Below are 25,207 nucleotides of genomic sequence, written 5' to 3' on the forward strand. Positions count from 1 at the left end.
TTCCTTATACACACATCAATGCTTTAATGTTGTACATTTAATGCCATATCAAAATAAAGTTACAATGAAAAAGGTTGCAGCAGGCCAGGTCGCCTCCCAATGACGTAGCTGCGACGTGTTTACCCACTATCCGCACTTTCGATAGACTTTTTCCAAATATGATTTAGCTCAATTTTGGGAGCCCTTTACTAATGGATTTTAAGTGCAGAGTATTTATCTAATAATACAAGTTTTTATTATTTTCAACGTTTAGCTTATATGTGGACGACTTGTATTTGAAAACATAGGAAAATGCCGATTTAAATAGTCAGTTTGTGACAACAAGAAAGATGTGGACTCTAGTCCACTACTATGACTGCTGTGCTTTATAGCACCGATTCATTCAAAAGGCCACGGCAGTGGTCGTTGACAACGGTACTTGGTAGCTGCTGTGTATAATTTGGTAGCTGCTGTGTATAATATAGGCCGGTTTTGTTTGTTTTTTACTCTCTAGTCCTTGTATTTGAAGAACAAGCCTAGCATGATTTCTACCAGTCCGCGGCAGTATCCGTAACCAGCCAACGTTAGACCCAAGAAAGACTTGAAGGAAGAACCCCAACCAACATGTTCAAGATGCTGGCGTGTAAACGCCTGAACTGTTTCATAAAGCACCGAGCACAAGTATGGACGTTGGCTCAGAGGAAGGTCACAACGTGGTCCCCTGTCGGGGCTGCGTTCAACAGCAAACCTCAGAGAAGACTGGACGTGTTCCAGGACAACGTGGTATGTAGTATCAGCACTGTTACACACAAAACAGGTGCGATATGGGTTGAGTTGTGCAATGTAAAAAATGTATGGGAAACACTTTACAATAAGGGAACAATAATTTACCATTCACTACATTAGTGAATGCAGTAATAAACATGAATTAACCCCCTAATAACCATTTCATGGGGGTTATATAAAGGGTAGTTAACCAGTTAGGTAACAATCAGTTAATGTATAAATGAACACCCAAGTTAACAGGACCAGCCTTAACATAAACACCAAGATCAAATTATAAATAGAGTTAAGCTGTTAGACATTTGTTAGTTAATCTTTATTATTGCATTGTACACTTATGTAAAATTGTTATCTATGTATGTTACTGACATCATATTCACCAGTGATTTAACGCTGTGTTGTGTTTAGAACAAGGGTCTAACTTTCTGTTGAAATGTGGTTGGGACATTAGGGCTAAGATATATTTATCTATATATATTTAAATGTTCTTCAAAATATGCAATTTTAGGCAATGTGATGGCCTAAAATTATGTCAGAGTAGTTGGAATAATGGGACTTCAAAAAGCATAGTCTAGGCCACTACAGAGTCAACAATACGTACATAATCAGCATGAAAACAACCACGCGCACTGCACAAGTAACAGTCATCCATATGCATCACATCCGTCTACTGTGGAAGGCACCAGTGCATGTCAGCTAGACCAGCGATGAAAATATCCATTATCACTGACCAACAATATGACCAATAGAAACAACTGAAGGAGTACTGTTGACAACATTAAGCTGTCTTTCAGAAAATTCTTATCGAGTTTTGGGATAGAGACAAGATCGTCCAATTTACAATAGTGGCGGGGACAGGACCCCAGTGTAAATGACACCTTTTGTTTTGGCTTTATGTCAGGGTTTGTTTGGAGTGCCAGAGTTGAGCTCTCCCGCAGGCTTTGAAGTAGCTACGAAGAGGGTGCTGAAGGACACCCAGCTACTGGTGGACAAGACATGCCACAGCCCCCCAGGAGCGGCGACCGTGGAGTACTTTGACCAGCTCTCCGATGGTCTATGCAAAGTGGCTGACCTTGTAAGTTCACGCTACAATGGCACCTGCACTTATTGCCCGAACATGTCTTTAACCTCACATCCTGGAGCAGACACTGTGTTGTTGTTGCTTTGGATGGATATTACACCATATTGTTTTAGACTTGTCCAATGTCCAAATTCCAATACAATTGACTTGACTTGACTTGACTTGACTTGAAATGTGCTTCTCTGTGTTACCAGGCTGACTTTGTTAAGGTAGCCCACCCGGATCCTCTGTTCCGTGAGGCTGCAGAGAAGACATGCATAGAGATTGGCACTGTTGTAGAAAAGTAAGGCTCCTGTAATATAAATACAAGATTGTTATTTTCAACCAGAATAAACCATTAAGTAAGGGTACACAGACATCTAGCGCAAAATCTTTATGGGGGTCCTGCTTTGAATGTGCTGCTTTTTTTTTGCAGGTTAAATACAAATGTGGAATTAAGCACCAGCCTAAAAGATCTGCTCAACAGCCCTGATATTCTGAACCAGCTGGACCATGACACAAGGTATTCAGAATCGCGGACATACAGTCTTATGGAGGATGCCCTCTGTGCTGAATAATATTCATGCATTTGTAAAAAAAAAAACAGATGTAAAAACCACAATAGTAAATAATCAAGCATCTGTATTGTTCCTAGGCGAGTGGCAGAGCTGTTCATGTTTGATTTTGAGATCAGTGGAATTCATCTGGAGGAGAAACTGGTAAGAGGGTCCATAATCTATATTGTCTCTTCAGCCATGCTTGTTTTGGCTGTCCCCTTGAACTATACTTCACACATGTTGCATCTGGTGTCTATTTTAGTGCTGATTTCAATTCAAAGTTTTGACTATGTATGTGCTTAGCCTGCCGTTGCCTGACCAATTTGCGATACTGCCAGAATAAATACAAATAAGATCTCAGATTCCTCTGTTAATTACAGTAATGAATTTAAAAACGTATATATCTATATATAATGACCTCCAGTAAAATTGAACTTGTCCTGTTTGTGCTCTGCAGAGGAAGGAGGCTGTGGCTCTGCATGTGAAGCTCCTGGATCTGAATAATGAGTTCTTAATGGGCTCTCACTTGCCCAATCGGATTGCCAAGTCTGCAATTCCAGAACATCTACATCTGCACTTTGCAAAAGAGGGCAGTTTCATCCAGATTGGAGGGTTACACGCAGACTCCCCTGATGACTTGGTATGTATGTATGTTGGCATCTGAGGCAATAAGACAGTTCTTCATATTGGTCAGCAGGGGGCGTCTTTGTCCCAAAAGTAAATCAGAATGCACCAGATGGTTATAGGCCTACCTCTTTAGAAGCTTTTCCTATCCTGATCACAAAACGAGTCCTGGTGCTGGCATCCACTTAGAATTTGTTGACATAGTCCCATGCAATTTAAATTGTCTTAATATTAAATGCAACTATTTTAAATGTAAAGTGATGCAAAACTAATATAATAGCTAATCAACACATTGCTTGTTGTTCACTTACTGTTTTCAGTTACTATTTAGTTTTTTCTCGGTTTACTAAATGGCTAGGCATGATGGAGACATCTCAGTGTACTGATGAATAGATCACTGATGTATTGACGGCGTCAGGAAGGGACACACTGCAAGGCACTGTTGCAGGATGTTGATTTAATTGTTCTGTCCGCCCTCTGCTGTCAGCTACGGGAGATCGCCTACAGGATCTTCCTCTATCCTAACGGCCAGATGCTGGATTGCCTGGAGGAGCTGCTGAAATGCAGAAACAAACTGGCCAAGCTGGTGGGCTACGAGTCGTACGCTCACAGGGCCCTGAAGGGAACCATGGCCAAAAGCCCAAGTGGGTTCCTGCTTTCTTTTCCCTTTCAAGTATAACTATATGAACTAGATACAGGGAAGTATGAGTCACATTATATAATGATCCCTCTTACCTGCTAGACTTTTCTGTATCCATGTGTTTAATTTCATTGTGACTACTTTGTTGAGTGGTCTGTGTGAATCCAATGTGTACAAAACTGACTGAGTTGCTTGGAGATAACCCTGCAGAGTTTATGCTTTTGTAATTTGATGCAGAAGCTGTGATGGACTTCCTTGAGCTTCTTACGGACAAGCTTAAAGACAAGTAATTGTTTTTCCCTATTTGAATCACAACTAAGACTCATTTCGCAGAGAGTAGAGCATTCATAGGAAATCAATGAATTTGAAAGATGAGGGTGTAGAAGGACTTGCCTTTCTCTCACATTGCATTGAGCAACAATACGTTTTTATACTGCTAAATGTGTGTGTGTGTGTGTGTGTGTGTGTGTGTGTGTGTGTGTGTGTGTGTGTGTGTGTGTGTGTGTGTGTGTGTGTGTGTGTGTGTGTGTGTGTGTGTGTGTGTGTGTGTGTGTGTGTGTGTGCTTACATATCAGTTACTATTATGAGGCATATACGCCCATAATCAAATTGTTCGTTAATTAGTCCACGCCTTATTTAGATGGTAACGCTCCTTTTTTGTTGAGGCTGCCAGGTAAGGTTAAAGGTTTAAAAGTTTTTGACGATATCTTTTCAATAAACCTTGTCTTTGTATTTGGGTTCTTTCATCATGTAGGACGGCGAAAGACTTTAAAATGATGACGGACATGAAGAAAAAGCTCAACCCTCGTAACTCAGTGAGTATACTCTCATCTCGGCCAGCCCTCAACCTGCCTGACCGTCAGGCCATATGTCTGCGGCCCCAATAACCGAGAATAGAGACCATGTGATGGATTAAGCATCCGATATCACTCTATATACTGGCTCCCAAGTTTGGTCAATAATGTATGTCTGCACTATATCTGTAATTATTCTGCTGATCACTAGCTGCAAAGAGGTCCGTGTAGAGCTTTATACTGTTATAGGCCATTATTTTATTTGGCATCATTCCCTATTGCCTTTGTGAATGCATTCATTGGTTCCTTTTTTTTGTTCAGTACCACTGTAGTCCACTAGGCTATATTCCGGCCACATGCCTACGGTCACAGAAAAAAACAACTACATCTGCATATAACTACATACATTTCCAGCCATTGTGATCGGTCCTACTACACCTCAGCAAATGAAACCAAGTGTCATTCCTCTGTTATTGAATGTATTGAATCCATATGGAAATGCTCCAGGCTCAGGCTTATCTCTGCCATCCCACAGGAGCTAATGGCCTGGGACCATCCCTACTTCAGTGCCGTTTTGCGGGCTGAGAGGTGAGCAGTTCGGGCATCACACTCCCTTGCATTTTTTACTCGGGTTGTGATTTATGGAGCCAACTCAATTTGCAATGTCTGTGGTTTAAGATGGTTGTGGGTCCGCAGCACAATGAGGGATCGCCCACTAGTGGGTCCACGCTCTTTCTCGTGTGACAGATGATACAAAAGGTGTTACTGGAGAAGCATGGGACTCTGGAGTCGCATGCGTCCACAACGCTGCTTTGGGTTAACGTCAAGCTTCAGTTTCACCTCCACCCTTGACTTGGGTCAGGGTCGTGGTTGTACATTTCCATTATCTTTTTTGTTTGTGGAAGTCAATATTTTCTTAAAAGCTATATATAGATGTTATTTGTATATTGGATCGAAACATTTTATTAAAATGTGTTGATCGGCACATCCTACATACGCTGGGAATGTGTGTATTGTTATTTTACCTTCTTGCGTATCTTGCAGTTAATTTAGGTTATTTATGAGGTTATCTGATCCAAGAACCAGGAGCATTGCAGGGACCTTTTTAAAGTAAAAGTTATAACCTTAGGTGATCAATCAGGCCCAAGCCGCCATAAAATACGATGGAACAAGAGAAACGGCGAATTCCATCGAGAGTCCCCCCATGTCTGTATGTTTTTCCCTCCCCTCGCCTTTTTACATTTAGCCTGTTATTAATGAACTGCTAACTTCCTTACCAGCGCCCAGCAAGGGCCAATAAAAGCCATGACTTAGGGAAGTATTATCACAGACATTTCACATTCTTCCTCTGAACTAAAGCTTCTTTCAGGTGTGTGTGTGTGTGTGTGTGTGTGTGTGTGTGTGTGTGTGTGTGTGTGTGTGTGTGTTTCTGCTTTTAACATTAGCCCTTTGGCCTGTTCTCAGCTTGGCTGCTGTCTTGAATGCTGTCTCAACCTTCTGATTAAAATTAAAAAATATTTGCTCCTACACCCAAGTTGATTATAATCTCTCCTTTGTACTTTGGTGTGGTGCATTTCAGCATCTGTTCTTTCACCGGGGGAACTGAGTGTAGAAAGTGTGACTGAATTAAAGTAGGGCTTGTTGCCAAAAGTGGCTGTTGCTTGAGCCTTGTGAACTCTGCTATTCACAGACGCTAAAACCAACTGACTCTTGTGTTTGCCTCCTTGGTTGAGTCTGCCTCAAAGCAGTATAGCCTAATATTTAGGTCTGTCAACAAAATCCATCACTTGGCTCTATTATATATATACATACATATATATATATATATACATATATATATATATATACATAAATTACTCAATGAGCGCAATACTGGAGGAATAATGTAGCCTGCGGCTTAACATGCCAAGAACCACAGTGTCCTGCGTTCTCCAATAGGGTGGCCGCGTCACTTAGTCACACGTCACAATTAATCACCTGCATAGACACAAGGATCTTCCCCATTGCGCTCTAATTACCGCCAAGATTAGATGATGTATGAACTGTCCCCCAGGCCATACACAGCTAGAGTGTTCCAATTATGTTTGATTTAAAGACAGACGGCAACCGTATCAAGTTTTAGTTCTTTGACACATCTGGTCCATACTTATGAACCCCCTTTCTTCACAAGAAAAGTACCCCAAGGCCTTTCCCCCCCTCACTGGCTTCTATAATTAAAGTTGATTTAAAGTAGATATTTAATTTAATATAATTTTGTAGTTATAATTTTGCACAGGATTTTTTCCAGGGATCACCTTAAAGATGCTCATTCAAATGTTAAAAATAACAACGGCTGTATACAGCCCTACTGCTCCTCTTACTGTGCTACCTATCTGTGGTTGCAGGTTCAACATCGAGCCCAGCCTGTACAGTCCCTACTTCTCCCTAGGGGCCTGCATGGAGGGCCTGAACAACCTGTTCTCTCAGCTCTTCGGCGTGTCCCTCATGTCCGATCAGCCCAGTGCAGGGGAGGTGTGGAGCGAAGACGTCCGCAAGCTGGTAACACACACTTGCTATTTCTTGGACCCTTTTCTGTGTTTCAAAGCAAACTGGCGATGAATCAGTTTTGCGCTGATGCAGAGTGGCTTTGGTTCTGTCTGTCTGTGTTTCCTAGGCTGTGGTTCATGAGACGGAGGGACTGCTGGGATACATTTACTGTGATTTCTTTCACCGCACAGATAAACCTCACCAGGTAAACACTTTATGACCCCTGAAGAATATGACTCTGCTTAGCTGAGCTCACACGTAGCACTGAGCAGAACTTGGCTGCCACCTGCGCCCCGCACCTTTCCTGGTCTAACTAGAAGAAGGAAACTAAATTCAGTTTAGTTTTTGTGGCAGATCAGTCCATCTGTTTTACATTAGCTTTCAAGAAAGGTTAAGATAATAATGTTTGCTAACTAATTACAATAATGTCAACTAACCACTGACCAAGTCAATTGAAACCAAAATGATTTACTGCAAGAAAAGAAGAAAAACCATGAAGAATACCAGCGCTCGCGCTCCCAACTATCCATTCCAACCACCCGCCACAGGACTGCCACTTCACCATCCGGGGCGGGCGCCGTTGCCAGGCGACGGGCGATTACCAGCTGCCGGTAGTGGTGCTGATGCTGAGCCTGCCCCATCCCACCAAGAGCGCCCCCACACTGCTCACGCCGGGCATGATGGAGAACCTCTTCCACGAGATGGGCCACGCCATGCACTCCATGCTGGGCCGCACACGCTACCAGCATGTCACCGGTAGGTCTGGCTTCCTGTCCCTGCAGGTTCCTTGTCATCCTCCGGATTCAGCAAACTCCTGCCAAGTTTGTTTGGGTGTGTGTGTGTGTGTTCACTCCTATTAGGGGGTTTGTTTGTAATCCAGACACAATGCACGCGCGCATCACCTGCCACATACGCGTGAGATACAGATATTACATGTGCATCACAACACACCGCCTCTCTGCCGGTTGCTTCAGGGGGGTAATTGCCGTCTTTATTTTCTGCAAGTTGATCCGGGTTCGTCGTTTTTCGGAATCGGTTCTTCGGTTACATTTTGGAATGACGCTGTGGAATATTGTTTGCTGCGGGTTAAATATCCGCTTGTTTTTATACAGCTTGACAATTTAAAGTTAATGCAATTTATACCTCGGGTCTTAACAATGTCTGTTTGTCCCCGCCTGGCTACTCCGGCTGTCATTTAAGACTTTATCGCTTCTCAAAGTTCACGGACACACCCAAGCCATTATATCCAGGGTGCTTAGGAGCTTAAGCACTGACTAATGGCACTATCCAGAATCCTGCAAAATGGTGATATGATATAAAAACCTGAGACTCTTCCTTTTTCAGATAACATTTTTCTGACTTGCCCAGCGTTATTCAAAACCACCCCGATCAATGACTAATTTGCCCTGAGCTCTCTGTGTATAGTGAATTGTCGTGCGAGTATTTGTGTGTCCCTGCTCTCTAATATCGCAGGAACCCTGCCCTTCTCTTCCAGGAACCAGATGTGCCACAGACTTTGCTGAGGTCCCCTCCATCCTCATGGAGTACTTTGCCAACGACTATAGAGTAGTTAGCCAGTTTGCTCGCCATTATCAAACTGGACAGGTAGGCCACTGTGGATCTGCTCTAATATTTCAGAACTGCAGTTTACTTTGTAAAAGACGACACGTTTTTATTTGTTAAATTCACACTAAGATTCAAGTCATATTTTCGGTATTGAAAGATCTGATTTGTTGTTTACGTTAAGGTTATTTAGCAGCGATTTATCCAAAGCAACTTAACTACACTTACACATCTATCAAAACATATATCGACCATATAGTACCACAAACACATATACACATGCATATATATATTATACAATATGTATAAACACATTTACAGCAAAGTCAACTATGCAAGGTTGTTAGTGTGTGTTGCATGTGTGTTCGTTATCTCACGGTTCACTGTGGTCTCCTTACATTCTTAGTCCCTGCCTCAAAGTATGGTGGCCCGCCTGTGTGAGTCCAAAAAGGTGTGTGGCGCTGCAGACATACAGCTGCAGGTACAGTCACTCCTTTATTACTCATTTTCCAAAGTGAAGTGTTTCAGTTTAGTGCGTGTGTGTGTATATGTGTGTGGGGCTGCATTTTAGTTTTATCTTTTTCAGTTGGTTATATTAGGTTCTGTGCATTAATTTTAAGTGTATTTACGACTTTTTAGGGTTTTATGTATATTATATCATTATAGTCTTTTCCCATGATGTATTTACTGTTGCCATCCATAAAGAAAAATGGAAGTAGCAAGCATGCACACAGTCAGACTTATTGCTTGTACATTTAGCTAAACTATTGACAGACTTCGTACAGTGTTAGCGACCATCTCCTAAATGGCTGCCGTTGCTGTTTAACCGAACCCAGTTATGAAACTGATTCCTAATGATGAAATATGTTGTTGTTTACGTCTTCCCTTTTGCAGGTATTTTACGCAGCATTGGACCAGGTCTACCACGGCGAACCCCAAAACCGCTCCACCACAGAGCTCCTGAAGGACAAGCAGCACCAGTTCTATGGGCTGCCCTACACACCCAGCACGGTATGTGCTCCTCAAAGTACCTCAGGCCCTTCCCTTGCTCTTCCAATTATTTAATGAATGATTACATCTTTGCTCGGTAAATGACTAGACAGTATTGTATGTAGTAGATCACTATGAAGCTAGAGTTTGCCTTAGACCTCTATGAAACAAAAAAATTATATGGACAACTATGCTACTATGTATATTGTAGGCTACGATTAAACTATACTATATATTATTGCACCCGTATAAAAAAAAAAAAAGGTCTCTCTTCAGCTTGTTTGATGTAATTTGCCATATTTGACTACTGTTTATACCAAGGCAAAGCACTATTTAAGGGATAAATGCTTTTATACGCCCTGCTGCAATGACAGATAGTAGGGAGGCATTGTTTGAGCAGTCCCTGGGGGACATATATCCTCATCTTTCCCCTTCATCATCTTTAAAGCCAGGAAGCAACACCAAGTTTTGAGCGTGGTCGTATTTAAGCCAGGAAGCTCCTCCCTAAAGCGTTCATCATGAGCTCTATTTATGCTGGTTTCATCAGGAATATGTAATATGCTGGGCCAGCAATGGCCTTTTCCCCCCCCTCCCCTTTTTACAGACAACTTCCCACTCCTTCCTGTAGTACCCTGTCTTTCAGCTGTAGCTGCTCCTCTGGGGAACAGGGTTTATGGTATACACTTTCCTGTGTGTAGCGGCCGTTCCCATCAAACGCTCAGACCGAACGTGAATGTTTTCACAGACGCATTGCCTCGCACTGCAGAGGGGTCCGAGCGCGCCAAGCCTCGCACTCGGATCACTTTCCTAACGGAGTGCCTTCTGTAAACATTCCTAAACTATGCCGGACGAACCTTCTCAAACGCATATGCCATGGGAGCGGAGCGAGTCAGAAGAGATGTGTTTACACAAAATCATCGTATTGCCGGGTTCTCTCTTGTCTCTTGACTCATCCTCACCTTGATGGTGCTCAAGAATCCTTCGAAAAGGCTTACCCGCGATTGGCTAATAGGTCAGAGAGAGCCAGGGCGTGTAAACACTGTGGTCACGGAGATGGGGATTGTTTATAGACCATGGCTGTCTGCTGCCTGTGTGCATACAGACTGACAATCAGGTGCTGGTAACATGCACCACATGGACCTCCTTGTATCGGGAGACGATATTTGGAGAATCAAAGGGCTGTGAGCGGGACATTCCTGCTGGAAACTACTATTCGGTGTAATCTTTAATTGTACTTTCGTAGAATTGAAATATTTTGGCATTGGCTCATTGTTTTTCTTTCCTTGTAAGTAAAATACGCCGTAGCCCCAGCCCAGGACGTAAAGGCCCCCCCCGCTCCACGGTGAAAACCCGGTGTCGCGCCTTAGTGCCGCGAACAAAGGCCCACCAGCCCAGTTTTGGAGAGAACAAAAATGTCTTTTATCTGCTGATCAAGTGGAGCAGAGTGAAAGCCCTGCGCTGACTTTGTCTGCCTTTTGTACTCAAGGATCAAAAGCATACTTAGCTGGCATCTGACCCCCTCAGGATCACTTTAAAATAGTTGACTTTAATCATTTCATGGGAGGTGCACCGATTTTTTTTAAAACCAAAAGATCCATTTGTGTTTTACAATTGTTTTCTGCAGGGCTTGTATAGACTCATAGCCCACCGTACCATTTGTCAATGGTCACCTTTGTTTATCTGTTGTGTATACAAGGGGCAGGACAGTCTAGTGGTTAAGGTGTTTGACTCTCAGCCGAAAGGTACTGGGTTGGAAGCTCGTTATCTATGGTGTGTGTGTGTGTGTGTGTGTGTGTGTGTGTGTGTGTGTGTGTGTGTGTGTGTGTGTGTGTGTGTGTGTGTGTGTGTGTGTGTGTGTGTGTGTGTGTGTGTGTGTGTGTGTGTGTGTGTGTGTGTCAGCGGTGACCTGAGGGTAGTGTTTTAGTGGCAGGTTTGTCTCAGCGAGTGAACTCTGTCACCCTGGACTGTCGGTGTCTGTGGAACTAGCAGCTCCGCTCGTCAGTCTCGTTTCCCCTTATTAAAGTCAGTTAGGGCCCAGATGGGCCTCGTCAAGCAGACCACTTGAATGTTAAGCCTATTACGCAGCGCAGACCCAACCGCGGTGATCTCCCTCCCCCAGCCACTCTCGGGGTTAAGCCCGCTGGAAACCCTTCACCAATGTGCTTTGGGGCGTCATATCTTGGGAAATGCCTTCAGAGAGCCATTACCTCTGGTGATCTCAGGGGGTCGTTTCGGGGGGGGGGGGGGGGGGGGGGAGCGCTTCAACTGTAACAATGTTCTCAAACCCGTCTTATACCTGGAGCAGTAAACCCCATCCGTAAAGGTGGAGACTTTTCACGGGGAATCTTTTGGTACACATTGGACCTCGTTAACGCGCGTAAACGGACTGCAGCTATATAGTGCGTTTCTAACCAGTGGCCACTCAAAGCGCATACAATATTGCCTAACATTCACTGTTTCATGCACACATTCACACACCGACGGCTGCGTCCACCGTGCAAGACAACAGCCAGCTCATCGAGAGCAGTTAGGGTTCGGTGTCTTGCTCGGGGACACCTCAACCCTCTAGGCTAGGAGGAGCCGGGGACTGAACTAGTAACCTTCCAGTTACCAGCCAACCCGCTCCAGCTTCTGAGCCACATGCCGCCCGTTAATGTTTATTCATTTTCTTTCCAATAAACACACCCAGGTTTATGCATCTCCCGAAGGTGTTTGTGTTAGTACTCTGAATGTTACTGCGTTCATCTAAGATGTGTCACTGTACCAAACCAAGAGTCCTGTTTGTGTATAATTTGAATCGAAAGAATGGAAGCTTGTAGATCAAGCGGAGTGCCGCTGCCGTGCCTTTAAGGGCCAGACCGTTTGAGGGTTTGCCAGCCGAATTTCCCTGGCTTCCCCGTTTCCCGACGTCTTTAAAGAGCTCATCCTCTCGGTTATGGAGAGGAACCCCTCAGGCAGCCAAAAGGGGAAGGGGAATTTCAGCCACGTCGGGGTTTCCATATCTTTGTCCTTTTTAGAAGCACATTTTCAAAGCATTTTTTTGTAATGGAGACTCGGGGAAGGAAGGCTGTGTTTACTATGACAATGGGAAGCAACTGAAGGTGGTGTGGAGGCATGTCGTGATAAATACATTCCAACGTACTTTATCCCTTTTTGTATTTCACTAAAGCCAAAATGCTTCATATTGAATCTCAACACTAAAACACAAGGGATTCTCGCTCGGCCGAATTGTAAATATTTCAGGTTCATATTGGTCTGTTGAATATAATATTAATCTTACTTATAACGGAGTCTCTTGACTCATCCTCACTTTTGGCTTTCGCTGAAGGTTAACAATTTCTTGTTCGCTACGAAAACCAACCAGCCGTCCTCCACCCTTCTGCCAGCCCGTCTTACTAGAGGAACACTTAAGCCTTTCATGGCTGTGCTGGCACCCCTTTAACACGCCACAAACAACACACAGCCTCAACCAACCATTCCAGGTCTTATTTGGACAAAAGTAACAGGCAGTATCAAAGGATAATTGCCCGATCCCCCTTTTGTTGTTTGCAGTTCATGAGAGCCATAATTCAGCTTAATGGGGTGTCCTATCCTAAAAGCCCACCCGCTTACAAACAAGAAATAACCAATGGTTACTGGCTGGATAGTTTAGTGCTTTTTAGTGTGTTTCTAAATATCAGTGTTTTGGCTTGTTGGTTTATTCCTGTAGGCATGGCAGCTGCGGTTCAGCCATCTGATTGGCTATGGAGCCAAGTATTATTCCTACCTCATGTCCCGGGCCGTGGCGTCCATGGTTTGGAAACAGTGTTTCCTAAAGGATCCCTTAAACAGGTATGATGCTTTCACCCAGTTTCTCTTCCTACAGAAGGAAATGGGACGGAACGAAGATGAACTGATTGTTCTAACATTAAATCTGTACAAATTGAAGTTGTTCATGTTCAATATTACATTCATAACATCTTGCAGGAGTCTTCATCGAACACCTTGTTACCATACATGGCATGGCATGTGGTTTTCCTTTGTAACTATTGCATGTCAATGTGAGTTAAGATGTTTGTTCTTAGGTCTTCTCCTTTTGGACCCGATGTGAATATATTCCTCCTAGGTATACGATACAAGGTGTCATGCGGAAGGGGGTGCAGAGTTTAGGCTGCAAGTGTACACTCCTAGTCACGGCTGCAAGCGTACACTACACTATATGTTCAATAGGATCAGACCAATGCTCCCTGACAGGCGGCCTTCCGCCCCAGTGCAACCGCTAAGAGCCATGGCCGGCTGACATTGAACATAACATTTATATGAAACTGACACCGGCTTGGCAGGTGTCTGCTGTAATCTGCAGACAGACACCAGCATCCACAGAGCCCTGGCCCACCCTTATCACGCTGCAGCACAAAGGGTTTGTTTATTCACAAAGCCCCTATAGCGAGCGGCTGGCTCCCCCCTTCCCCACCCATTGTTATTTTAGTACCCCTGGCTGTTGAGTTTCGCGATCTGTGTTCTGTCACCAGTGTGCGCTGACGACTGTGTGAGAGGTTCTGGTGGTGGTTGCTGATGGCGGGGGGGGGGGGGGGGGGGGGGGATGTTAAAGTGAGTAATATACCGATGGGGGGAAGATTACAAAGTGGATGGAACTTAATCAGGTCTTCCAACTTTTCTCTCTCTCCCCCCTGCTCTATCTCTCCATCTCTCTCTCTCTCCATTCTTTCAGGGACATGGGTGAGCGTTACCGGAGGGAGATGTTGGCTCACGGGGGAGCCAAGGAGCCCATGCTCATGGTGGAAGGTACGTTTCCCCGCCTCCCGCCTCACTCGGCTGTACTGTACTCTACTCCCCACACCGACACTTAGGGGGCCCTTCTGGTTATCTATCCCATAATAAGGACTTGTCTAATGGCATGCCACAGTGTTCCTGCGTCATGCAACATCAAGAGTAATTTGCCTGTGGATGGCAGATTATGGCAGTCAACTGTCTTAGCGTGCTGATTTCAGGGTTAAGATATTGAAAGTATTATTTGGGCTGAATACGAAACTAACAATTTTAGTAATCCTTCCCCGCACCCCCCCCCCTCCCCGAGAATTTTTGGAGGCTTAGCTTCTGTTTGTCATTGAAGGGCGCTTGAGGGGAAGCACATGGTTTGTTGTGAGAGACTGGGGCGGCAGTCAGTCCATTAGTCAGATCGTGATGCTTCCAGGTATTCACAGCTGCTGCTGTTGTGGTTGAGCCCGCTCTGTCCTGCGGGCCTCACAATGGGACATGTTTACCTCTTTATAGCACGCCTCACCAGGCTTCTTAGGCTCTGTCTGCGGGGGTTTGCCATAACCACAGCCCCAGAGCAGCACGCTGCAGTAGGCTGCTCCTGCATCAGCCAAACACCGGCAGATGGGTCCTCCCCTACCAGTGAATCCTGAAGGCCTGGTGGATTCAACATGTTTTGTCAAATTGTACTCCTTTTATTTGGTAAATGTTTTTTTTTTTTTTTTTGTCGTTTCTTTTCTGCAACACTTTTTTCTGAAATCATTCCCCCTCCCCGGCAATGGCTTGAGTTCAAAATGCGATGCTACGTGACCTTTAAACTTTAATACCCCGGGGACGCCGTTTCCTAGAAGCTGTGTTATGGATTTATCAAGGTCTGCCAGCCCGAAAGCAAAGAATAGTCACCTCCTCATGGCCCCAGATTCCCCTCAACCCTTCATCCTCCCAGCGCTTCCTCCTCTTATCCTTTACTCCCTCCTCCAGCACCTCCTCTTATCCTTTACTCCCTCCTCCAGCACCTCCTCTTATCCTTTACTCCCTCCTCCAGCACCTCCTCTTATCCTTTACTCCCTCCTCCAGCACCTCCTCTTATCCTTTACTCCCTCCTCCAGCACCTCCTCTTATCCTTTACTCCCTCCTCCAGCACCTCCTCTTATCCTTTACTCCCTCCTCCAGCACCTCCTCTTATCCTATATTTCCTCCTCCAGCACCTCCTCTTATCCTATACTCCACTCCTCCAGTACCTCCTCCTCTCATCCCCCCTGCTGCCTCTCACTCTGTGAGGGAGTCATGTCCGGGCACGCCGTGACAAACCGCAGCGCAGGCCGCAGCGAGCGAGCGAGGGCGTGAGGGGCGCAGGAGAAGAAAGGGATGGAGAAGAGTAGCATCGGGTAACAACCGGTAGTGTACTGTAAATCTCTCCCTGGGGGTCACCTTCTCCCTTTCCTCCTTCTCCTCCGAATTGTCCTCGTGACGACTCCGAGCACGGGCTTAGCCCGGCCTCTCGGATGACAGCCGCCAGGAGAGCGCAATCCGCCATGGCCCGACAGACCCACGTCATTCGCAAGGCTCCCTTTGCTTTGAACTCCGTGCGTCTCGCATGTTGACCGAGTCGTTGTCTTAAGGCTCAGTCATGGCTCCACATCCACGCCACGCAAGGAGCACGCAGACGCGTCGACGCAGTCGTGAACCTGTTTTGGTTCTGCGTCGAGTTTTAGGGAGCGGACCAATCACAGCCCTTGCTGCTGTGTCGCCTTGACGCAAGGTTAGAATTGGGAGGCGTACGTCAGGCCCTTGTAAAGGTAATGGGTCCATAAACCCCCTTGCGTTGGGTCGACATGGAACGTGGAACCTCCAAGCCTTTACCTTCAATGAGCTAGTGAAGCCCAATTTTTTCATCACAGGTAAGACAAAAGCCCAAGCCTGCTTGAGAAGAACCCAATTAGTCCGGCATTGGCCGGTTGCGTTTACTCCAATGATCTAAAGGCAGGAGTGGAGCCTCCTCTTCTAGGATAGCGGGGATTTGGCTTTATTGTCTGGAGAAATTCCTCCCCCGGGTCCGTTCAGCAGCAGGCTCTCACCCAGCCACCTCAGAAGTATGATTGCACCATCTGCACATCACATTTAAGCAAATCATCATGAACGCATGAGCCACGGTCGTAAAGAAGCAAGAGTACATGTGTTGAAGCATTTAGCGTTTCACCATTGTTCGCCTGACGGTCGAGCAGTGACCAGCAGCTGTCTCATATATCTGGGAGGAAATGAGGAAAAGGGCTTGAAGTTAATGCGGCATTGAGTTTTATACCCTTGTCCCCGCCAAGGCCAAATGACCACAAGGAGCCTTTGGAATATTATGAAATGCGTTTCCAAGACGTTGCATAACATCCCCTCCGCCAAAGCCTGGTGGATCAAGCGGTCTTAACGTTGCTCTGATGGCTCCTCCGGCCCGAGGTTGTCGAAGGACACGTTGGCGACCCACACCTTACCAGGCTGACCAGGAACCCGCCTACTGGCCCTCCGCCCACCACCCGGTGTTTCCCAGGCAAGACTGTGGGGCGAATGTAACCCTGGTAATAAATCCAAAAAGCCAGCAGAATTAAGGGGGGGGGGGGGGAGGGGGGGGTGGGGGAGGGGGAGGGAGAGCAAAACAAAGTGAGCTAGTGAGAGAGAATGTGAGCCAGGGAGAAAGGCAGCAAAGAGAAGGAGAGTGTAAGGCGATCAACAGCGGATACACTGAGTGGACCTCTGTCTTCGGGTGCCCATGCAGCCACAGCCCCCCCCCCCCCCCCCCCCCATCTTATTAGCGCTCTTTACTTGGCCGGCCTGTTCCCATAGCCCCTCTCCTCCGGCGGCGGATCACGACCCTACACCTGGGGATAAGAGATCTGCTGCTGCAAGCGGGCTCGGGACTTTGTCCACACAAGTCGTTTTATTGAGATATTCAGGACACATAATGTACAGAAATACTGTGTGTGTGTGTGTGTGTGTGTGTGTGTGTGTGTGTGTGTGTGTGTGTGTGTGTGTGTGTGTGTGTGTGTGTGTGTGTGTGTGTGTGTGTGTGTGTGTGTGTGTGTGTGTGTGTGTGTGTGTGTGTGTATTTCTGAGGCCTAATCCGTGCTTTGGAGGTGGTTGCGCTAACTGTACTGCTATGGTTATGGATCAGTTTAGAATGTGTTATTTGTTTTGACAGATGCCTATGGTTAGGTATAAAGCAGTTTCACCCATGTATCATTGTCTCCCTCATAGCCAAATCTCTCTGGTGTGATGGATTTGGTTCTGCGTGAGGCTGAGAGGGCAACAAGCAAGGAGCATGATGTTTGATTCAGCGCAGGCGCTTTTTTGACTGATCCCAAACTGGCAACCACGATGATGACGATACGTTACATGACAAAGCTAAACGAAGCTCGCTACCTTTGTCTGAAATCGCCTCTCTTCCCCAGGGCCGTTCTAGCCCTTTGGTAGCCCTAGACGAGATTGAGTTTTGCGCCCCCGGCTCCCATTGCGAGCGGAGCGTTGCCCTGTTAATTGACGTTACTTTACTAAACATCACTGAAGACGCACATTAAATGATTTACCTTTACTTTGTTAGCAGTTTTTTCACCCACTTTCAGCTCTACTATATTACGTTGCAATTAAACAATGTGTGATGCATGGACAACAAACAGAAAAGTTTCAGAACATTTCCTTTTTAATTAACTTATATACATAAACAACCTACATACATAAATTAAAGATGATCAAGAATATTTTACCTGAAATTAACTATTAATAAATAAGCAAAAAGGATCAAGTCCAATAAATTGCACATACAAAAATGCTACAAAGAATGTATTGTATCTGGCATTTCTATTCACCAAATTGACGAAGCATTAGAATTTGACTCGTCTAGACTTCCTAATGGCAACAATAGTACTTGCTGTACTAAAGTTCAGAGAGAGGTGAACATGAAGGATCAGGTGTCCTTTATCCTGCAGGTGCTGGGCTCTGCAAATATTGCTTGAGTGCATCTGGCCAATTAAAAAAACACTGGTCATTTTACATTTACATTCATGTAGGTATCAGTGAAGTTATGTTAGCAAGTAATACGTAGCAAGCTAGCAAAGTAGGTTAACAGTTGCTAGTCTAGTGATAGCTGAGTGGCAGCAATATTAGGTGATGCACGATACTATTTAGTTTGAAACTATAATGGCTGCGGTCAATTGCCTCTATACTGGGCTTTCTTTTCTTCTTCTTTTTTGCGATTTCGTCCCTGCACACCAGAGTGTTTAGACCTCTTCATTTTGAGAATCAATATTATGCATGTCAAGCTTGATGATTCGAATATGCTTTACTTTGACTGTTTCAGTTTTAAATGTTTTAAAACATTACTTTACTACATTAAAAAGGGAGATGGGATCTCAAAACGTTTTTCTTATCTGAGGAAATTTAGAGAACATTTATCATTGTCCAAATTTGGTCTTTATATATTAGCAAGCATAACCAGGGGGTTAAACATTTTGTCAGTGAAAATAATACACCCTGCCATTACTGTCTGCCACCATAACGGTCAAGTAAATGGAAAGAAGTAGAAATAAATTGTGCACTTGGTCCACCCATCCTTTCAGTAGTTCTTTATTTATCAGAGAATGTCAGAACTACCTACATTTACCTATGTTTCCTGTCGGTAAAGGATTTTGGCTTCTGGATTTCAGAGGTGATGGAAAACTCTGCTACATATAATTGTCTTATTTGATCCCTCATCCTTTCAACTCGCAAATTTAAAGGCACATCCACCTCACTGTGTTTTACTAGCCATAAATACAGCCAGAACCGCAAGTGTTCATGCACGCATACCTGAAAGGATGATTCATGTGTTGAGAGAAACCTAGCAGTAGGTCAACGTTGGTCCAGAGTACAAGACAAACCAAGAGACACCATTGAACCTCTTAATCAGGGAACCACACTTTGCCTATCTGCTTCACACAAGTTAAAAAAGCAATCTGAAATGCTACTAACCAGTCTACACATTATTCTTACACAGATGTTGGCACACTGTCTAATCACGCATTGAGAAGCTTGTGCATGTGTCCACATTGACTTTTAAGAACAAAGTTCTAACCAGGTCCTGTCGATTATCAGACCAAAGCAAGCTGGCATTCCATCAAAACTGCATTTTTCAAACAGACAATTTTCCAAAAGCTTTGAGATGCAAATGTTCCATCTCTTTCTATGAAAGGATGACATGGTGAATTGCGTTCTTGAAACACCTCCTTGTGCCGTCGTGGCTGGCTGAAACGCCGGAGCCGCTCAGTGGAATGCCTGTCATCGTCCGCGTTCTGCCTCATGCCTCCTGCCCTGTGAGGATCTGCTGGGGTAGAAAGGGAGAGGGAGAAGAAGAAGAAAAAAAAAAGGCAGGCTTCCTTGACTTCAAAAGGCGTAATTATAGAGGCAGGGAACTGATGGTTTGCCTTCAGGTTCCGCGGAGGTAATTGCTTTTTACACCTTGACATGTTTGAAATGGTTAAGAGCATAAGCTCCAGGGCTGTTGCTGTACTCAGAAATGTGTTTTAAAGTGTATGATATGGAGTCGGAGCGTAACCGGTAAAATGGCATGGGCTGTTTAAGCTTTGCATCGCTATGCGTCGCTTTGTCGGCATCTGCCATGTCAACCTATGATTCAAATGGTTTAAGGACGTAAATTCATTGCCTTTATTCCCACAATTAATTCAAACACGATTCCAGCCAATAAAACCAATTGATTTTCAATTGCGTGCGGTAGGCTCATCAAGTAATTTGGCCATGCCCTTATTGTATTTCAGGCTTTAGCACTCAGGTAACGGGAGAGCTTCCTGTACAGCCCAACTTTTGGCTGGGGATCAGCAATGACAGCGCTTTAAGATAGGAAAAGCTGTTTAAAAACCTCACCATGGAACTGGTTTTACAACTTTATGAAGCAGAGCAATATATTTTATTTAAGCTCAATTTGTTGTCACAAAGACAAGAAAAGACGAGTGGCATTTTAATGATGCCCCTTCGAATGCTTACAAAGGAGCTGCCAAGAGATTTGTTTAAATTAAGGTTTTTAGACGCATTGCTCTTCCAAGAAGTATGTTTGGTAGACATCTAATAAGATGTTACCTAACGTACATCTAGTTCTAGCTTTCACTTTCAAAGGCTCAGAGCTTAGAGCCCTCATTTAGCTGATACCCATCGCTCAACCACCCCTTTATTGTAAATAAACAAGTAGTTCCACACGTTCTCCCTTATTATTAATTTAATTTCATGCAGTTTATGATTCATGATTACAATGGGGTTGAAGCAAAAGAGTTGATCGTAGCAGCCTTCTGACTGAAATGTGAGCGCTAGCATCGGATGAAGACCAATGCTTCCAATGTATCATCTATTAGTATTTGTTTTGGTGTCCCAGATATGAGGCATCAGACTCAAAATCAATGTTTTCATGTTGGATCGGTTGTTGGATGTAATGAATAGTTGGTTTTGGTTCCATTGTTTTACATTTGTCCATGGTGTGCCGGATAGCCCAGCTATGGAAGCTTATTTGTGCAGAAGGGTTCCAGGACCATTGTATGTCAAATAATTCTAATACTACCACCATCACTACTACTACCACTACCAGTTATACTACTACCACTTCCAGTACTAATACTACACTATAAATCATGTAGCGTGGCTACAATGAAACAACCAAGAAAAGGAAGCTTTACGTGCTACGGGAAATGTTTGCAAAAATGGCATGCAATTATAAATTCCATCACCTAAAAGTGTGTTTGCAATTAATGCTCTGTTTGATACCCATTATTTTTTCTCCCCAGGCTTCTTGGCTGGAGATGGCAGTATGGGTAATAACATGTAATGGGGCTTGGGCCCTGATGCTGTTCCAGTGTCTAAACCCAACCAATGACTCATGAAGGCTTAGCTTCTATCCCAGGGCTCTTGCAACAGAGCACTCAAAGACGAGCCATTCCTCGTCGGACGGCTTAACTTTTTTCTCTGATTGCAGCCAAGACCCACAGAAATGTAGAGTTCTCTCTGATGCTTCCAGGCCAAGAGAGACCCACAGCAATGTAGAGCTCTCTCTGATGCTGCCAGGCCAAGAGAGACCGACAGCAATGTAGAGTTCTCCCTGATGCTGCGAGGAGAGACCTACAGTAATGTAGCATTCTCTTTGATACTGCGAGGAGAGACCTACAGTAATGTAGCGTTCTCTCTGATGCTAGGAGGAGAGTCCCACACTTATCGATTTTGTAGAAACAACAGCGTATAGCCTGTCTTTTAATTAATCTGTTGGTTTTAGAAATCGCTCATATGAAAGCTAAAACCCTCCCAAATTATGTTTAATATACTAAAATAAATTGCTTCACTGAAGAAAGGTTGATCATTTAATGAACACAGTTCAAATTTTGGCCAGACAATAGTTTTGCTCCTACAGAGAGTATTGTGAAAGCGTAACAAATAATTTTCTTCAAATACAAAAATATGTTGCATAACATCAGTGAATTAAGTAGTGGTGCTGTGAGATCCATATTTAATATCTTGTATGACTTCGATGAGCTTGAAGGACTGCATCCATGCGGTTCGACAATGATTCATACAATTTATTGATGAAGTCATCAGGAATAGCAAAGGAAGCAGTCTTACATCCCAGAGTTCATCAAGATTCTTTGGTTTCGTCTTCCATGCTTCCTCTTTCATTCCATTCTGCAAAATTTGACCCCTTTTATGTTTGGGAATGTAAGAGGTAGCTAATACTTCTTGATATTTTAGGCTATTGATATTGCCTTCAACCCTGCAAATCTCTCGCACACCCCCATACTGGATGTAACCCCAGACCATGATTTTTCCGCCACCAAACTTCACTTTTTTCTTGGTGAATCTCGGATCCATGCGGGCTCCAGTAGGTCTCCTGCAATATTTGCCGCGGCTGTGATCTCTCTGATGCTGCCAGGAGAGACCTACAGTAATGTAGAGGTCTCTCTGATGCTGCCAGACCCCAAGAGAGGAACAGTAATGTATCGTTCTCTCTGATGCTGGCAGGAGAGAACTACAGCAATGTAGAGTGTTCTCTGATGCTAGCAGGCCTTAAGAGGCTTGTAACTATGTAATGTTCTGATGCAAGCAGGCATAAGAGACCCGTAGCTATGTAACGTTCTGATGCTAGCAGGCATCAGAGACTCACAGCTATGTAACGTTCTGTCGGATGCTAGCAGGCATTGAAAGGATCGTAGCTATGTAACATTTCTCTGATGCTACCAGGCCCTGAGAGGCTTGTAGCAGCGCAACCCATGTGGTCCTGGTGTAGTTGCAGCTTGTCTTGTAGCCACAAATGTTTCAGTGTGAAATAGAACTGCGGTCCACGTAGTAAACATTCAGGTTTTCCTCACATGTACACCACTTACAGAACAGTACAGTTCATCCCTCTGCGTGGAATGCATGCATTAGATATGTACAAAAGCGCTGTCCGGATGCGTGTGGTGTATAGAGTTAGAAAAGTTATAAACAGCAACTCCCTCTGTAAATCTGCCAAGAAGAGGCGGTTATTTATTTCCTAGGCAAACTTGTGACACGACAAACAAATGCTTACTGGCTTTGGCTCCCAGAGAGAGGGAGAGAGAGAGAGATGCGTCTCTCATCAGATATCTCCCAGAGACTTGTTATGACTTCCAGGTTATCTGTTCCCTTCCTCTCCCAGGGAACTCGACTCCATTGAGGAGCCTCTCCACTTCTTCCCCCTTCCTGTTTCTTCTCCTTCTTCTTGCACCTCTCCTGTCCTGATACTGGTGCCTTGTGGAGCACACACTAGCCAGTGGCAGGTCAAGGTCTCGGATGCTCTCTTGTGGGACAGCAGCAGGAAGTGGGCGTCATTTGGAGAAAGTGGTTGGTTGACGTAGCAGAGGCCAGGAGCCAAGCCCGGCTCGGGCTGCACATCCGAAGTCTCATCGAGATAAGCTTAGGGTTTTTATTTTTTCTCTGTCTGTCGGTTGGCTATTTGGGCGGCAGTGGCTTGGCAGTTTGCCAAGAGACTCATTTCTGACCCTATGACATCAAAGGGAACAAGATACTTAAAAAGAACCCGGCAATCTTTTAACTATTTGCTCTGGTCACGTGGGCGATGGACACATCACTAGGAAACATGCCTTATGCTTTTTACCTAAATGATTACCCCTCTGCAAGAAGCAGTGTATTCAACTGCAGTGCTCTATATATTCTATTACATTTAAATAAACGTAGTTCTGTGCCTGTGAAGCGGGGATGGCAATCAATGCAGGCTTCACGGTTCATGACCAATAGCCACTTTTATACCATATTTCTACAGTCAAATCTTCCAGAAAACAGCGATGGTCAGTAGCATTTCTTCACCGACCCCTGGGTTGCTGACCTCAACCGTTTCAGCTCCACATCTCGGCCCCATGTCCACGGTGGTGACAGCGGCGCCATCGCGTGGCCTTTTGATTAGGACTAAGGTGGCTGGCTGGAGAGCTCCACTTTGATGTGATCGTCTGGTTGCCCGGGGATCGGCTGGGCCTGTGCGTCCACCGTGGCACCGCGGACCCCCAGTGTGTCGGTATCGTGTTGTAGCCCAGGGGCAGGGTGCGCCCAGTGGGTAAGGGGAGACGGTGATCCCCGGGGGGCTCCTGTATCACAGGAGCTGTGCACTGTGGGCCCAACCAGGGCTCATCTTCCACCTGCTCAGCCTGTTCCATGAGAGTCTCTTCTTGCTCTCTCTCGCTCTATGATGGGATCATGTGTGTGTGTGTGTGTGTGTGTGTGTGTGTCCTGAGATGCATTGGCAGAAATTAACTGACTTCAGTTCAAAGTAGTGCAGCGGGATTGTAAAATGTATTGCAAAATAACTCTCTCCACGTTAGAAAGACAGATTTTCACACACACACGCACGCACACGCACACACACCAGTAGAGTTAAAACGGTATCCTATCGTACCAAGATCAAAGAACTTGGCTTGTACAATGCTCCCTTCCTACCACACACACACACACACACACACACACACACACACACACACACACACACACACACACACACACACACACACACACACACACCCCTACACACCCCTTGATTCATGTGTGTTTTTGCTGTACTGCTGGTTATACGTACATTGTATACCTGCAGTATATACGCTCCACTGTTTACATTCTAATCTGTTATGGTTTTTTTTCCTCTCAAAACTGTGTTGGCCTGTGCGTGCGTGTAGGACAAAGAAAAGGCATTGTTTCACTCTTTAATCTCCTTTTGCACAACAGGAATGCTGCAGAGACGGCCCACCATGGAAGAATTGGTGGATGCACTGGTGTCTGATCTAAATCCAAACTTTGAGACCTTCATCATGGACTCTGAGAGCTGAGCCCGTTATAAAAGACATGTAAGGCCATCTTTGCTGGCAAGGCTGGATCAGAGACTGTAGAACATGGGTTGGACACACTTACAGTTGTCTGACTGCTCTCAAATTTCAACTGTTCAGAGTTCAACTGTGGATTCAATCTAATTAATGCATTTACAACTTCAGAAAGTATATCAATAATTGTATTTAAAGCCGGTGTCAGACATGTGTGCAGTTGAAAATTATTTTTACAAATTTGTTTTGTATGTTTCCTTTAGAATTGACTGTCGAGAATTGGTATCTAAGATGTGGTAAAGATGGTAACTGCTAATAAAATAACTGAAAATGTAATATAAATCAAAGCTTTGTATTTCCATTATTTGAATTACAAAAGGTTGACACTCTTTCTTATGCGAGCTTGTCAAATCGTTGTAATAGAATTTGAGTGCGTTCTCAGGGGAAGGCCGGCTTCACAATGTTGAAGGATCCCGTTTCAGCCCGCGCAGCGACATCCCATTGTTATTTCCTGATTGAATCAGAGTCAGGAAGAATACCAACTGTTCTTCCCGTCACCCGGCCAGTGTTTTGACTTCAAG

General features: G+C 44.8%; 1 protein-coding gene across 1 annotated transcript; it reads left to right on the forward strand.

The window, feature by feature from the left end:
* Positions 1-68: 68 nt before the first annotated feature.
* mipepa (mitochondrial intermediate peptidase a) lies at positions 69-24,980 on the forward strand. Its single transcript, XM_056611061.1, has 19 exons — positions 69-762; positions 1,664-1,837; positions 2,038-2,126; positions 2,259-2,345; positions 2,478-2,541; positions 2,837-3,019; positions 3,491-3,647; positions 3,881-3,929; positions 4,398-4,458; positions 4,973-5,025; positions 6,822-6,975; positions 7,091-7,168; positions 7,512-7,719; positions 8,459-8,568; positions 8,933-9,007; positions 9,421-9,537; positions 13,226-13,347; positions 14,228-14,301; positions 24,535-24,980. Exons 1-19 carry the CDS (start codon positions 604-606, stop codon positions 24,633-24,635), a joined length of 2,115 nt encoding a protein of 704 aa, XP_056467036.1. The 5' UTR covers positions 69-603; the 3' UTR covers positions 24,636-24,980.
* Positions 24,981-25,207: the final 227 nt, after the last annotated feature.

Source organism: Gadus chalcogrammus, chromosome 16 (assembly GCF_026213295.1).
Source record: "Gadus chalcogrammus isolate NIFS_2021 chromosome 16, NIFS_Gcha_1.0, whole genome shotgun sequence".
NCBI lineage: Eukaryota > Metazoa > Chordata > Actinopteri > Gadiformes > Gadidae > Gadus > Gadus chalcogrammus.

Excerpts from the sequence above, each read along its gene's own strand:
- mipepa (XM_056611061.1), top strand. The coding sequence starts at position 604 with ATGTTCAAGATGCTGGCGTGTAAACGCCTGAACTGTTTCATAAAGCAC. Across the intron at positions 763-1,663 it reads ACGTGTTCCAGGACAACGTG|GGTTTGTTTGGAGTGCCAGA; the intron begins GTATGTAGTATC and ends GCTTTATGTCAG. Across the intron at positions 2,346-2,477 it reads CAGCTGGACCATGACACAAG|GCGAGTGGCAGAGCTGTTCA; the intron begins GTATTCAGAATC and ends TATTGTTCCTAG.